This window comes from Rhinolophus sinicus, linkage group LG02, assembly GCF_036562045.2.
Source record: "Rhinolophus sinicus isolate RSC01 linkage group LG02, ASM3656204v1, whole genome shotgun sequence".
Taxonomy (NCBI): domain Eukaryota; kingdom Metazoa; phylum Chordata; class Mammalia; order Chiroptera; family Rhinolophidae; genus Rhinolophus; species Rhinolophus sinicus.
The window spans coordinates 16,114,561-16,130,239 of NC_133752.1; the positions used below are offsets into that span (position 1 = coordinate 16,114,561).

A 15,679-nucleotide genomic window follows, 5' to 3' on the forward strand; every position below is an offset into this window, starting at 1 on the left:
ACTAAGTAACTAGTTGTAAAAGGAATGCTAGTTAAGTCCCCCAGATGCCCATGAAACTTTACCTGTAATATAGGCTACATTTAAAAAATTTAACACTTTTAAAAAGCTTTGCTAGTTTGACCAAAAATTATAAACTATTTTGCATAAATACAAAGAAAAATAGCAAATAAGGCACTACCTTCTAAAAGGTACCCACCAAATATAAAGTAATACAAATTACAATTATTCTGGTGAAATTTTAAAAACTATTAAATAATTATCTTTGTTCCAAACCTTTCAATAATTATAGTCCACTCTATGCTATTATCTTTGTATTAGAACAAAATATGTAAACAATTTAACAAAATGAATCAGATTGTATTTTGTTTTATACAACTGGAAGCAGGAAGTCCCTAAATGTTCTCACGTAATTTTAAATTAATTGTGACTATCAGGGACAGTTAACACTCTTGAATGAAAGCTCCATTCCAGTAACTGGCACAGTAACGTTTAATTAATAAATTCATGATGGAGGGATCAAGCCTTGGCCTCCAGTCCTTTGTTTTATAAGGTAGACAGGGTATTATCAAAGTTGTTACATTTGTTAACACCAGGAAAACACCAGTTTTTCCCGTTCTAGTATCCATTCTCCCTCATAGAACCCGTGTGAACCGTAATTCTTACCCTTGTCTCCTTCCCTGTAAACTCACCAATCCCTTCTCCCTTTCTATCTGGGCCAGCCAGGCCCTGGGTCTGGTGGTCACTTGCTCATCTTGGCTGGTGTGTTTCAGTTCTCCCAGGTTTTCAGTTGGCACCCCTACCTCCTTGTGGAGTAAATCCTCCTTTATGAACTGGCCTTCTATAAAAAATTTTCATTTTCCCTTAAACATGGGCTTCAAAATATTCTTCCTCAACATACAAATGATGTATCAATTGCCAAGGAAGTCCTTCCTCTCTCCAATCATCCAGGGAAGCTATGACAGTGCTCTTCTCAACCTTTAAGATGAAGATGACTTATTTGATGAAGACGATTTCCCAATAAGAGATCCTATAGCTTTAGCTGAACAAATGAGTATCAATAGCTGAACGAAGTACCATCAATGGATGATGAAGTGGCATCGGCCCATAGTTATGATTCTAAATTAAAAGCCAAGGTAAGCCCAAACCTTGGGGACCCCAATGGTCCCCCATCATCTCTGTTATAACCAGCTGCTCAAAGAATCACTTTTCAGTGAAAACATATTCCTCAATATCCTTAGGATTCACAAGAACACAGAAAGCAATAGTTAAAACACACAAAAAAACTAATTCTACTCCATGGGTTTAAGTTGCAGATTCATGCATTGAATTGGCCCCTAAATTAACAGAGCAAAGAAGGGCTCACATGTAAAATGAGTTTTAATAAGCGTGGGCCCATATATCTCAAAGTAACTCAAAACGGAATGAAATGAATAACATGAAAAGACAAACATTAAATCTTGCTGTATGCCAATTTTACTCAAGGATAGATAAAAACCATTTTAAAATTAAACAAATGCAGATATACAAAATGCACTTGATTTCAAGAAAAATTAAATCCTCTGCCTGGAGGATGCATTAACTCTTTACTATGGAAATGCTTAAAAATTGCTACTTTATATACACTGCTGATATTATAGAATCAAGCTAAAAACTTGAGAATTAGTATTTTCAGTGAACAAATCACCTTCAAAAACACTGTATACTAAATGAATCCCATAAAACTTCTATCCCCCCAAGTTCAGAATGCACATAAAGTAACAAGAGAAAAATATTTGAAGTTGTTCTACAGACAACATGACAATAATTGTGAATTACAATATTAATGAAGCTATTTTTTAAGGCAGTCACTACTCTTGCTGATCTATGAAAAATTCAAAAACTGATTTTTCCCCCTATCAACCTGTTAATTTCAATTCCACTAGGCTGGTGATTTATTTCCATTCAGTAAGTTCTTTCACTTTGAAAAATATTTTTGGTTCATTTAACTTTTACACAGCCATGTAAAGAAATAATAAGCCATGATATAGTTAATATATTTATTAATTTGTAATTTTTCAAATCATTGAAAATATTAGCAAAAAGATATAAGAAAAGCAAGATTCCAAAATTGACTGACAAGTACATAATAAATGAGTATTTCAGATAAAAGACTTCTTTCTACACAAATATACTCAACAAACTTATAGTGGATTATTTACAAGGGCCTATTTTGTTTTAGATGCTAGTATTCTTAAAAAACAAAAGCACAGCTGCAGTTTCAAACTAGAACTCAGATCCCCTTCCAATCCCCAACAAAGCACCCAGAAACAGCATTGGAAAATCCTTGTTCCCTTCCTGTGCCAGGCACACATCTACACCAAAAAGATCCACAGATCCTGCCTGCAAGAAACCCACATATCTATGCAGTGTAATTTGTGCCACCGTTAAGAGATCTGTACAGTCAACATTTTATACCTATAGACACGACACAGGTTAGATATTGAAGAAAATTCTAGGCAGAAGCAAAGGCACTGAAGAAAACAGTGCTTAGCTTTTGCCAAGTGATTTAAGGGAAAGAACGAGAGCACTTGGCTATCTTTCCTCTTTCTTAACCCACTTTAACCAACCTTCCATTTGCTAAGAGGTGACTTCCTGAGAGGGGGAAAGCTGTTCCTGCTCTTTCTTTGAGGTCAAATGATATTCAAAAGTCCACCCAAATACATTTCTTTCTACTTAACTTTTAAAATGTAGATTATTTTGTAGTGTATAATTCAGTTCACAATCACCCGTAACTTAAGTCCTTTGTAATTCAATAAAGTTTGATATCTCATAGACAATTCTTAAAGTACACATGAAATGTTTATAAAGAACATTTCTATACTACCTTTCTTCCAATTGCTCCATTCTGTTTTTTTGGAGGTGGAGGTTCAAAAATGCGTTGCTGTTGCTGAGGTGGGAGGGTAGAGTATAATGGAATGATTTTAATGTCACCAACTTCAGGGCCCAAATCATCAACCTCACGTTTTATTCTCTTACAGGCTTCATCAATTTCCTACAAAATAAAAGTTTGAGTCTGAAAACAAAACGAATACACTGAACATTTTAAGTATTTATCACATTCCGAGTTTTATGGGCCATATTTTCAATTTAGTAACCAAAACTGATTTAACAAATTTCATTGGGATTTCCAAAATAATCCAAGAAACTTTGACCGCTGTAGCCAAATAAACACAAACTGCCCTATTGGCATCCCACACCCCTTTTCTTAAGTCATCGGATGTTCTAATTCTCAACAAACTGTATTAAAATTGAAAATTCTCATCCAGGAATATTTAATTGTACTCATAACCTTTTTAATTTTTACAATCTGAAAGAAATTGATGTGCTAATATAGGTTGGTGCAAAAGTAACTGTGATTTAAAAGGTTTAAAATTGCAAAAACCGCAACTACTTTTGTACCAACCTAACAGATTTTAAAAGAAGCCAATTAGGCTTTAATGTCATGTCATCACTAACACAATTATATGGGAAGATTTTTTTCATTGTTCCCAATGAGAACACACACCTTTACATCATCAACATATTTAAGTAGGCTAACCCAAATATTTTAGGGTATCTTCAAAAATTTCCCCACCACAGAAAACTATTTCACAATACATTTACATTCAAATCCAGGTTTAAAGAGAGGACACCATCAGTATGAGAAAATGTGAAAGAAAATGTGAAAGAATACAAATCTTGAAATTTTTTTTGTCATCTATTCCAAATATGTAAGGTCTTAAAAATTATGACACAGAAAATTACTACCATGTTTACCTGAAAATAAGACCTAGCCGGACCATCAGCTCTAACACATCTTTTGGAGCAAAAATTAATATAAGACCTGGTATTATATTCTGTTATATTATACCGGGTCTTATATAAGACCCGGTATTTACGTATCACACTTTATATTATATTATATTATATTATATTATATTATATTATATTATATTATAATTTATTGTATTGTATTGTATTATATAAGACCCAGTCTTATACTATATTAAAATAAGACCGGGTCTTATATTAATTTTTGCTCCAAATGACACATTAGAGCTGATGATCCAGGCTAGGTCTCATTTTCGGGGAAACACAGTATTAAGGATTTTATGTTAATAGTTCCCTTTGAGACCTAAAATTTCTAAAAGAAAGTGAATGAATGTTAGTCATTGGAAGAAAAATACAACAAATGAAACAAACATTTTCAGAAAGAAATTGCTTTCAAATGCTGTATCTAGATTAGAATGCCCCCTGCTGGTATGCAAATACAAAATTAGATTTTTTTTTTCTAAAATTAAAAAGGAAAACAGCCGCCAATATTCAGAATATTTGCAATTTTGTTAATTTAGTCATATTTGACGGGAAAATAAATGTTTAGAAGTCACCAAACATCCAGATTTCACACAACAGTACAAGAAAATTAAGTGCCCCAAATTGTTCATTTGCAGATTCCAGAATTTTAACAAGGTAATTCCAACTTTACTTGGGACTAGACTATCCCAATCTAAGCAGATAGAGGTATAACAAAATCACTACTTCATGGGATACAAAGACATCTCTAAACACCACTTATGTTTTTTACATAAAAACAAGTTTTATAACTGCAACAAAATTTTCCCTTGAAGTTTACCCACCTTGATAAAGTCAATACTGTCAGTTCAGAAGACCACAAAACTGATTGACAATCATCAGCATAAAGCAACCATCTGCTCAGTCATGAGCAATATTGAGAATTCAGACAGAAGTTCAAGAGTTTCTGGTTTAAGAAGACTTTCAGCTCCAAAAGCATCAAATATGTTAGTAAATTAACATGAACCCTAAAGAGGCTGAACTCACTACATGTGGAAAAGACATTTTACTCAGTAAAATTAAAGATAAAACAATGTGTTGCTTAAAGAATGAAGGATTTCAGTATCTTCAATCAAGTGTGCATTTACAAATAATTGATATTTACAATCATTCTTACCTAATTCAGTAGTGTAGCACCCCTAAGGAATTCATTAGTCCAGATTTTAAGCATTAACAGAAAACAACATAAAAAAAATTCTAGAATTCAAGTCTTTCCCAAACTTTCACTAATTAAAAATGATCTCTCCCAAATTAAGTCAGATGATTATAGAAGCACTTTGGTTTAAGTGGTCAAAGTGGTAATGGTCTTAAAAATCATTTTAAATTTTCACGAGATAAACTAAATTTTATGGATGCTATTCAAATTTATGAAAGCATGAGTAATGAATTCCCAAAATCTACCATTTAACTAAGTAAAAATAACAGTCACAAACATGAGGAATAATTATTTTACTTATCTTTAAATCACTACTACTACACACAATCAATAAAACAAAATACATTAAATACTCTGCTACCTTTGCCCATCTTCAAATTCAAGTCTAGTCACCTAAAGGGAACTTAAAAACTTAACAGTACACATACACGAGGTTCACAATTACAGTGACACTTTATTGAAAGACATGTATTTCCCTCTCTAGCACACATTTGAAAACCACAGGCTTACTTCCTTTCCAGTCCCCTGCTATAGGAATAGTTGCCAAAATTTCAACTATAGGAAGTTAACTCCTAAAAAAGTCTTTCAGGCCCTCACCATGAGGCCATCTGATATTTCTAATAGAATTCTAATATGCTTGGTTATCTGAACATAATAACAATTTTGGTCATTTAAGAAAAATATGCTGTGTACTTCGGGGGAAGTGAGAAACTATAAAGGCCATACAAAATAAGACAAAAATAAATACCTCACACTACATTACAGTATAAGTACGGTTTTTATGCCATCAAAAAAGCATTTGGAACTCTTGCATACAAAATATATAAAAATTCGTCCATTCAAAATGCATAAAAAGGAGTATTTTCCTTTACCAGTACCAACAGAGGTTTATCGGTAAAACTGAACTTGCAACACATCTTATTTCCCTAAAGAATATGATTCTCTACTCGGAATGATTTGGAACCCTCTTAGGGGACATGTAGCAATGTCTGCAGACATTTTTGGTTGTCACAACTGAGGGAGGGAGCGTTCTGCATCTAATGGGTAAAGGCTAGAGATGCTAATAAACACCCTACAATGCACAGGGCACCCCACAACAAAGAACTGGCCTACAATGTAAATAGTGTTGAGGTTGAAAAACCCTGCTCTACAGAAAAGAAACTATGGCCAATGGAGCACAAATTATAAATCATACAGACAATATTGAATGGACAAAAAATATCAGCCAACATTTATAGCTCTTAACACAGTAACATTTGCTCAAATATTATATGCTAAACATCTCCGTAGAAACACAAATTAGAGTTCACATGCTAGTGGAGGTAGGAGGTGAGTCCCACAGCACACCTGTGAGAGAAGTAGAGCAATTTCCCACCCCACTGTTTAGGGTGGTATCATTAATGCACCCCAGGCATACTGGCTAAAACATTCCTCTGGAGCAGTAAACTTTAATCCCAAGGAATATAAAAATGATCCGAGGAACTTGTGAAAAATGCAGATTCCTCTATTTTACCCTCAAATTACACCTGTTTGAGCAAGTCTGGAACAGGGCCAAGAACCTGCTTTGTTTTCAAAAACTCTCCCCACCTGAGCAGGCAATCAATCCACTGGTGACCATATTTGAGAAAAAATGTTCTGGAGCAAGGGTCAGATCTTTCACTGCAAAGGGCCAAACTATTTCAGGCTTTGCATCCATATACTATCTCTATTGCATACTGTTTTTATTTACAACCCTTTAAAAATGTAAAAGCAATTCTTAACTAGTGGACCATACAAAACCTGTAACAGGAGTCAGCACACGTAGCTATTTAAATGTAAATTTACTAAAATTTTATGAAATTAAAATTTAGTCCCTCCTATCACTAGCCACATTTCAAATATACAAAAGCCATGCTGAACAGCAGATAAGAACACTTCCAGCATTGAAGAAAGTTCTATGAAACAGTACACTCTTAAATCTTGCTACTTAATCATTAAGAACTTGAGCACTACTTGGAAGCTTGTTAGGAATACACAATCTCAGGCCTCACCTGAACTTTGAATCAGAATCTGCAGGTTTTGTAAAGTGTTCTGTATGTATATTAGTTTTGGAAGCACATTCTAGAAAATTCACAAAACCTAGTAGAGTAAATGACAGACTCTAAGAAAACCTCTCGTAAAAGGCTTTATAAAAACTTATCCAGACAGCTTTTCCTGAATGTATGTAGCCACTTAAGAATTTCACAGCACACCTATGAACATCTTTTTGGAAACAAGTTTGGAAAATGTTGCACCTGAGAATAAAATTCAATCTTAAAATGAGGTAAAATCTAAGAAATTTCAGTGATTCTTTCCAATCCTCACTGAGCATGTGGAAAACCAAAACAAAACGTAAACATTCGCTTTGATGGTGGATGGGCGCCTCAGTTACAGAGCTCACTCACAAGCTAAAAATAACTATGATAACCTGATTTCACAGCAGCTGCGATTCAAATTCATACCTCAGCAAAATTGCAAATTACCAAACCACTGACCAACTAGATCTCTACAAAATCGAGACTAAATTGCTGAAACTTGAAATTCTAAATGCATTTAACATTCTTAGGATAACTAACTAGAACACAAATACTAATGGTACAAACAGGTATTCTTAGAGCGCACGGATAAAAGGAATTATTATTATCTCATATATAAATACAATCAGTTTGAAGAAAAACTTTAAATGCTGGGATAAAAAAAGATGCCAAAGGCTGAATAATGAAGCAAATGACGATACCTCTTGACCAGTTAAGAAAAGTAGAAGATCTCCCTCCTCTTCTTCACACATATGAATCTGGATCACTGTTCGAATTGCTGCTTCAAGATAATCTCTCTCTGGTTCAGGGGTATAAAAGATCTCAACAGGATGTGTACGCCCAGGAATAGTTAAGAGAGGACAATTGTCAAAGTAAATCTGGAATTTTCCTGCATCTAGAGTAGCACTCATAACTATAACCTGAAAAGAAAACAGTAAATTATTTGAAGTTGTCTTTAAGGATTCTTATGTGGTCTTAAAGAAAAAACAAGTACATTAACGTTTACTGCTATGTGTGTGTGTGTGTGTGTGTGTGTACACACACATGTTATAAAGAACCCTACAAGTCTTCATGCTCATAAATTGTGACTTAAAACAATCAAGTAACACAAGACTGGACTATAGTAAGTTATTTTCATTTTAAAAAAGTAGAAACAAACCTCACATCCAATAAACTACAATATATTCATGAAATAATACCTTAAAAACCAAAGTTTATAAAATTACATAACATGTAAAAGGGATTGATAAAAGATATCAATAATGTGTAGTATGATTACTGCTACATTTATCAAAACACAACCTTACACATGGGGGAAAAACAAAGAAAATGGAAAAAAAAACAAAAACTCCAGTGGCATAGGTATAAACTTTCTCCCTTCTTCCAAATCACCTTTAATAAGCATGATTTCTTTGTAAAAATTCTTAAAATAAATGTGGGTTTCTTTTTTAAAAGCTGCAGCTATGAAAGACTGTTCAGGTGCAGGGCTGCATGACACTGCAATCACCCTTCTATGTAAATCATACATTATATAACCCACTAAAAATTTACTTAAATAGAAGGCTCCCCCCTCCCAATAAAACAGTCTATTACAAAATTCTTAATTTCTACTTTGAGTTTCTCCCTAAAACTTCAATAGCTCATAAAGCTTAATAATGGTAGTATTCATATAGTTCTTCAAATATATTCTTTAAAAGCGTAATTTAATTTTTGTAAGAAAAACATACTCAGCTATCAACAGTTTTTGAGACCCACATTCTTTCTGCCCAGTGTACAATCCTTCTGTAAATACATATATTAACACTGTACTGAAAAAAGGAGGAACTTCATAAACATTGGGAGACAAAAATGTGAGAACATTTAGTTTTAAGCCCTCATTAACATAGTAACACTGGCCAGGGTATATGTGGTATAACAGACAGAAAAAACAAGACATTAAGCTAAGCAATACATTTCTAAGGAGTAGGTTGTTCTGGGTATAATTATTCCCACACTGCAGCATTATGAATTCTAATGGGTGCATTCTTATTAGGACAGGGACAAAGGTCTGATCCTTAAACAAGGCCTCTGCACTTAATAGAGTAGGGTGAGCAGCAGGGTTACAAAAATACCACGCTCTTGGATTATAAAAAACTGGGTGGGTTAGAAATTGAAAAGATGTGGCTTAAAAATACAGCATTAAAAAGTAAAAGTATACCTCAACTATAAAACAAAGACACAAAAATAGGTTAAGAAAGAAAAACACCAATATAGGTACTTGTTGGTTGCTCCTTTTACAGTTGGTTATTTTTTATAGTTGATTAGAGTGATGAGCATGTGTTCCCTGTTTTTTTATGAGGTGTGACAATTAGGTTCGCAAACTCATCCTAGAAAAAGTACTACAGACCTCTTTGCTGAATATCACTACGGTCACCTTCGAAGTACTCCCCTTGGGAAGCTGTGCACCGATGCCAGCACCTAGTCCACCCTTCACAGAAATTTTGGAACTCTTTATCTGGAATGGCCATCAGAGCTGTATCCTTTATCTTCGGGTAAAAAAAGAAGCCATTGGGGGCCAGATCAGGTGAGTAGGGAGGGTGTTCCAATAGTTCTTGTTTACTGGCTTAGAACTCCCTCACAGACAGTGCCATGTGAGATGGTACATTGTTGTGATGCAAGAGCCATGAATTGATGGTGAAAAGTTCAGGTGGTCTAACTTTTCATGCAGCCTTTTCAGCACTTCCAAATATCAAACTTGGTTAACTGTTTATCCAGTTGGTACAAATTAATAATGAATAATCCTTCTAATATCAGAAAAAAGATTAGCAACATCATTTTGACTCTTGATTTGGACTGACGGAACATTTTTGGACATGGAGAACTGGCTGACTTCCATTGTGCACATTGACGCTTTGTTTCAGGGTCGTATTTGTACAGCCAGGTTTCATCACCCATGATAACACGGCCCTAAACATCATCTTGCTTCTCCAAAAGGTCTTGGCAAACTTCAACTCTCCTTTGCTTTTGTTCATCGGTGAGCTCCTTTGGGACCATTTCTGCACACACCTCTCTTATGCCAAGATTTTCATGACTGTTTCTCTATGGATGCTTACTTTGGTCTGCTATGCTTCTCACAGTCAGCCGATGATTTTCACGCACAATTCGACTCATTTTTGCAATGTTTTTGTCAGTTCTGCTCGTTACTGGCCGCCCTGACCTTTTATTCATCAGTGATGCATTCTCTCCCCTCAGAAAAACATTTCATCCATTTGTACACTGCCGTTTTCTTCATGGCATTATCCCCATCAACTTGGACTAACATGTCCCTGATTTCACTTCCTCTCTTGCCAAGCTTAACAAGAAATTTAATGTTTGTTCATTGCTCTAATTCAAGCTCAGCCATTCTCGCGACGGCATACAAAAACATGCAACAATAATGAACGCCACTCAGCAAGACACCGCCCCACGTCAACACGAACAGCTGTGAGACACTGATATACCAAGGTTATGAAACCTTCCCGGGCTGTTTGTACAGTGCTGCCAATGTAAGCGCATGGTGGCAAGTTCGCTAACTTAACTGTCAGACCTCATATGTACATGTTTAATGAATGAAACAAGTAAAAGAAATTACTTCACCTTTAAATCTGATCTCTGTCTTACGACTTCCTTCAGAACACCCATGAGAATATCTGTAGCCAATGTCCTTTCATGAGCCTCATCAAGAATTATTACACCATAACGTTCCAGGAGGGGATCATTCATAGCTTCACGAAGTAACATCCCATCAGTCATGTACCTATATTCACAAAGAACGTGCTGGTCAAGTTTCATGTAGGGAATTTTAAAATTAAACTTCACGACATAAAAACAAATTGCAAAAACATCAGGTAAGTCAAAATTAAACCTTTGCCCAAAACAAATGTGCTATTATCTCAATAATCTTTTGCAAAATTAAGTTTCAAGAAAAAATTTTAAGAGTATATATCAAAGAAGCTATACATTATCAAATCTTGTCAAGTGTGACTGTTAATGCTGAAATGCACTGAGAAAACAAGTCTGATTATGGAATATAATGATCACATGGTTTCACACACATGCCAAAGCAAAATCTGAAGCATACAAATATTCAACCTGCAAAACAAAACTAAAAAATGATTTTAAGTTGCTTTATGACATCACATCACTAAAATGTTACTACATTCAAATGTACATTTCTTTAAAGGCTTCAGAATTCCCCACTTGAACTAACAACAGGCTCCTGGTTCAAAAAAGCTAAGAGGGCACATGAGTCTACCATCTCTTTCCCCTGCCCCACCCAATTCAATGAAATGATCGTAAAGAAGCACAAAAAGGAATACACTCATGGAAATGAGGAGCAGCATTAGTACTAAAGAAATGCTGACAAATATCTATGGAAAAGCAAAGCCAGATGACATCAGCTAGATCACAGAACCAAAAAAGGGAAACGAGGCTAAGTGATGGCTCAAATCAGCTAATACGGAATCCAGGCGCTCAGCTCAAGGGTGGTTTGCAGAACTGTTTCTGTGTCAGCCATCTCCTGTCCATTCCATTCAGGATACTACTGTCACTAATACAAAATAACTATCTACAACTTATCTTTAGTTTGGCGCCTGGACAAAACAAAGTCCGCCTGCAAATGCTGAAGTCACAGCTCATTCTGTTGAATACAAATCCATGATTTTATTTACAGACTTAAAAGCAGTCTAAAATCTGAAGTCATCATTTATGACTTCACTATTTTGGCTCGATTTTTCACAAATTAGTCTAACCTAATCTTTCATGAACCAACTTGAAATGTTTAGCTGATGCCATCTGTTGGAGCAGTAAGTTCAGCAAATTGACAGTATACGAGAAATGAATCCTCTTTATTACACCTGAACACATTTCTGGAATTGACACAGCATTATCTGCAAAACTATTTTATATTAAGACCATGAAAGAAAAGAAGTGCCAATTAAACTATGACTCAGTGCCTTAACGATAGTGCAGCACAGTGCATGAATCAGCTACATTATAGCCTCTCGTTGCTTTGAAATGTCTTTGATCTGTCTGAGGATATTTGGTAATTTCTCCTGCCTTCAGATGTTAGTACTGACATGACATAGGCAATCTTTTCACACATTATCTCAGTAGCAAACACAATCCAGTTTCATCCACTTGTGGGTAACTACCTTATATTCAATAAAGCTCTTATCTATTGTTTTGCAAGGCAAAAAAAGAAACTGGTCACTCTTCAAACAAATATTTGCTTAAATACTATCAAATTTACACCATGCCACTGTTTCCAAGCCTACTCATTTCAATATGAAACCCTCGTGTAACATTTTTGAAGGCATTTTAGTTAGAAAATAAACTCAACACGTAGTCCCAACATGTATTACTTATTTGAAGTGCCAATATGTATAGCTAGATCAAGTTCAAGAATTCACAGGCAACGACAACCACCAAACTGCCATTAGTTGTAAGACACTCAGACTGCAAAATGTACATAAATTTCACATATTAAAAATGTGAGAAAAGTCAGAACTGATAAAGTATCAAACTTCCAACTTGAAAACTCCTTAAAACTCATTTTAAAAAGTACCGTCTTTATTTTGATCTTTTTCCTCCTCACATTCATCACACTTCAGACAACCACAGCAGTCGAGGCATTCAAAAGCAGAGCTGACCCAAAAAATCATTCTTTCATATTTTTCTAAAAGGGGAAATGTTACAAATGGTAGACTGTAAATATTGTAAATTAGATTAACGTAACTATTATTTGCCTTGTTTTATTAACTATGCATATTACATGTATTAAGTTAAATGGTCAACTAAGCCCAAACCCTGCCTTCCAGGTTCGACACAGGCTCCTGGATATTCCTCAACACTAATTTGATCATCACCCAGTGATTCAATTCCATGAGATGCTACAAGTTATCTCCTGCATAATCAGTTAATATCAGAAGATTGCCGTTTGTACAATAGTGTCTCAGGAAAAATGACATTTTTACAGTCCGAAGGTCTCTTAAAGATACAATCAAATTAGGTGCTTTTGCAGTAAAGAAAACAGAATATTAGCAGCTAACTTTTCTAGGTCTCAAAACCAGTAAAATCACTTACTAAGACTAGTATCAATGTTCCGATTCTAATCAGAAATTTTGAAGGTGGGGCGTAACAATCTGTGTTCTAAAAAGCTTTCATGTCATTCTGATGCTTGCTAAAGTGTGAGAAGCACTAGTCCAAATGAAGAGGTAGATTAAGTAAGTAATGTAGATGCCTGAGCAGCCAAACCATCCTTGAAGTAAAAAAAGCTCAAATTTTCAATTACGACTGTTTAATTAATAGAGTAAAATAAACAAACAAACAAAAAAACCAAACCGGTGTACTGAGCAGCATCAACTTAGCTTAAGGATTTTTGCAATTGGCACACACAGATGGCATAGCACAACTACAAGCCAACCACCAACCCCAACCCCAGTCACCATCTACAACTATGAGATAAACAAAGCATGGTAAAACACTACGTGCTTCAAATGTGTTATTATTATTCATTTATAGTTTTGTTTACATATAATTATAATTTTTCAAAACATCTCACGTAGTATGGTTCAAAAAAAAAAATCAAAAAGAAAAAAAATCCACAGAAAAGTGAAAAATGTTTCCCAAATGAATGCCAGAAAAAATTTTAAAACTACGTCTATGCAGGGAAGCAATAATCCCCAATAATTTAGTGCTATGCTATTTGGTGCAGGTAGAAACAGTGAGTGAGTGAGTAAGTGAGTGTGAGAGAGAGAACACTGGCAAACACCAATGCCTTCCTTAATCCTCATCTTGAACCACACCCCCCGCCCCCGCAAATGCCTGATGGAGCAAAGATGTTTAAAACAAAAACAAAATACTAAAGTACAAGGATTAAATCATTTAAAGCAGTCTTGGCAGGGTCTGATGCACAATCCAATGTTAAAAAACTGGTTAATTACTTGTGTAAAATTCAAGGTTTCTTCATAGCAAAGCAAAGAAACAAATGGCAAACTGGATAAAACTTGCATCTTATATCCAGAATTCTACTTTTATTAAAAGTGTGTATAAATCACTAAGAAAAAGGCCAAACAACCATAGAGAGGCAAAGAATATGAACAGGTATTAAACTTTGTCAATCCTATAATACTGTACATTTTTTTGAATTTAGCTTTTCTGTTATTGGGATGCATTTTAAATAGCACCTTACAAACAACTGTCAACCAGGTAGCAATACTTCTGGAAAGAGGAGAAAAGCACTAGTCTCAGATTCCAAAAAGAAATACAAATGGCTCATAAATGCATGTAAAGATGTTCAATTTCATACAAAAGAAATGCAAATTAAAACCATAATGAGATTCCATTTTTCACTTACAATATTGACAAAGATAAAAGAAGTTGGCATGGGTATGAAAACAGACGCTCATTTGCTCATTCCTTTCTGGTCAAAGTAGATAAAATCTCTATGGAGCACAATGTGGCAACAGCTAATAAAATTCAAACATACCCTTTGGCCCAAACAATTTCATTTGTAGGAAACTCATTTCACAGATATATACACCTGTGCATGTGTGAAAAATTGTGTAGAAGGTTGTAAGAGGGTACTAAGGAGAGCAGCAATTTTTAACCAAACATGCAAATTTGTGTATTCATCAATAGAATTAAACTATGCAGCCATTAAAAATGAGGCAATTTTATATTTACTGTTCTAGAACAATCTCCAAAATACAATGTAAGTGAATCAGTCATGTCTTGAAACAGCCCTTCTATAAGTTAATTTGTACTGAAATTCCTAGTTATGAAGCGCTATTCTAATAGTATTAGGACCTGGTTACCTTTCAAAGTATAGGCTTTATCCTGGCATAACTAAACATGGAAATAAATCAAACTGTGTTTCTAAATAATCCAAAACCTGACTCAGCATGACCCAAAGAAATTCTTGGTATCTGTTTCAAAGAGTATTATAAATGACTGGCATTGTTTAATCTGGGTAATTAGATTTACTACTTTCCCTATTCCCAGGAAAGCTTTACAAATACACACAGATTTACATGGAGATGAAGAATGAGGATGGAAAGGAGTAAAGCATACAGTGGTAAAGAACAAACACATCCTTTTTTAAGACAAGCCTGGGTTCAAGTCTCTGCTTTCTTACTGATGTCTGACCTTGAACAAGTTCAACTTCTCTAATGCTCCACTTGTAAAATGAGAATATGGTGACTATTGTTTAAACAAAACAATGCATATAATGCACCTAGTACACCAACTGCCTGGTTCTTGGTAAAATATTCAGTAGACTTTTATAATACGCTCTTAACTTTCACCTAATAAATTGGAATAACCTTACATTCTATAAAACATACTGGTATATAGCCACATTTCTGTCTGTACCAGTTGGATAAACTTAAATAATTACATTTGACATGAAATGATAAACTCTTAGCACAGAAAAAGAGTTGCATATACATATCCTAAGTTGTATGCTTCAGAAAAGCTTGAAAAACTATCAACACACACACACACACACACACACACACAATCAAATGGGTGAGATAACTGTAAAAGAGGGAAAGGGGTCTGGAATTCCAGAAAAGCAACA

General features: G+C 34.8%; 1 protein-coding gene across 1 annotated transcript in view; it reads right to left on the bottom strand.

Moving 5' to 3' along the window:
- Nucleotides 1–15,679, bottom strand: part of DHX15 (DEAH-box helicase 15) — a 52,662-nt gene that overhangs the window by 16,683 nt on the left and 20,300 nt on the right. Inside the window, exons 4-6 of the mRNA XM_019743862.2 lie at nt 10,696–10,855; nt 7,782–8,000; nt 2,864–3,031 (exon numbers count right to left, since the gene is read on the bottom strand). Of these exons, the coding sequence (XP_019599421.1) occupies nt 2,864–3,031; nt 7,782–8,000; nt 10,696–10,855 (547 nt within the window). The remainder of the gene's footprint in view (nt 1–2,863; nt 3,032–7,781; nt 8,001–10,695; nt 10,856–15,679) is intronic.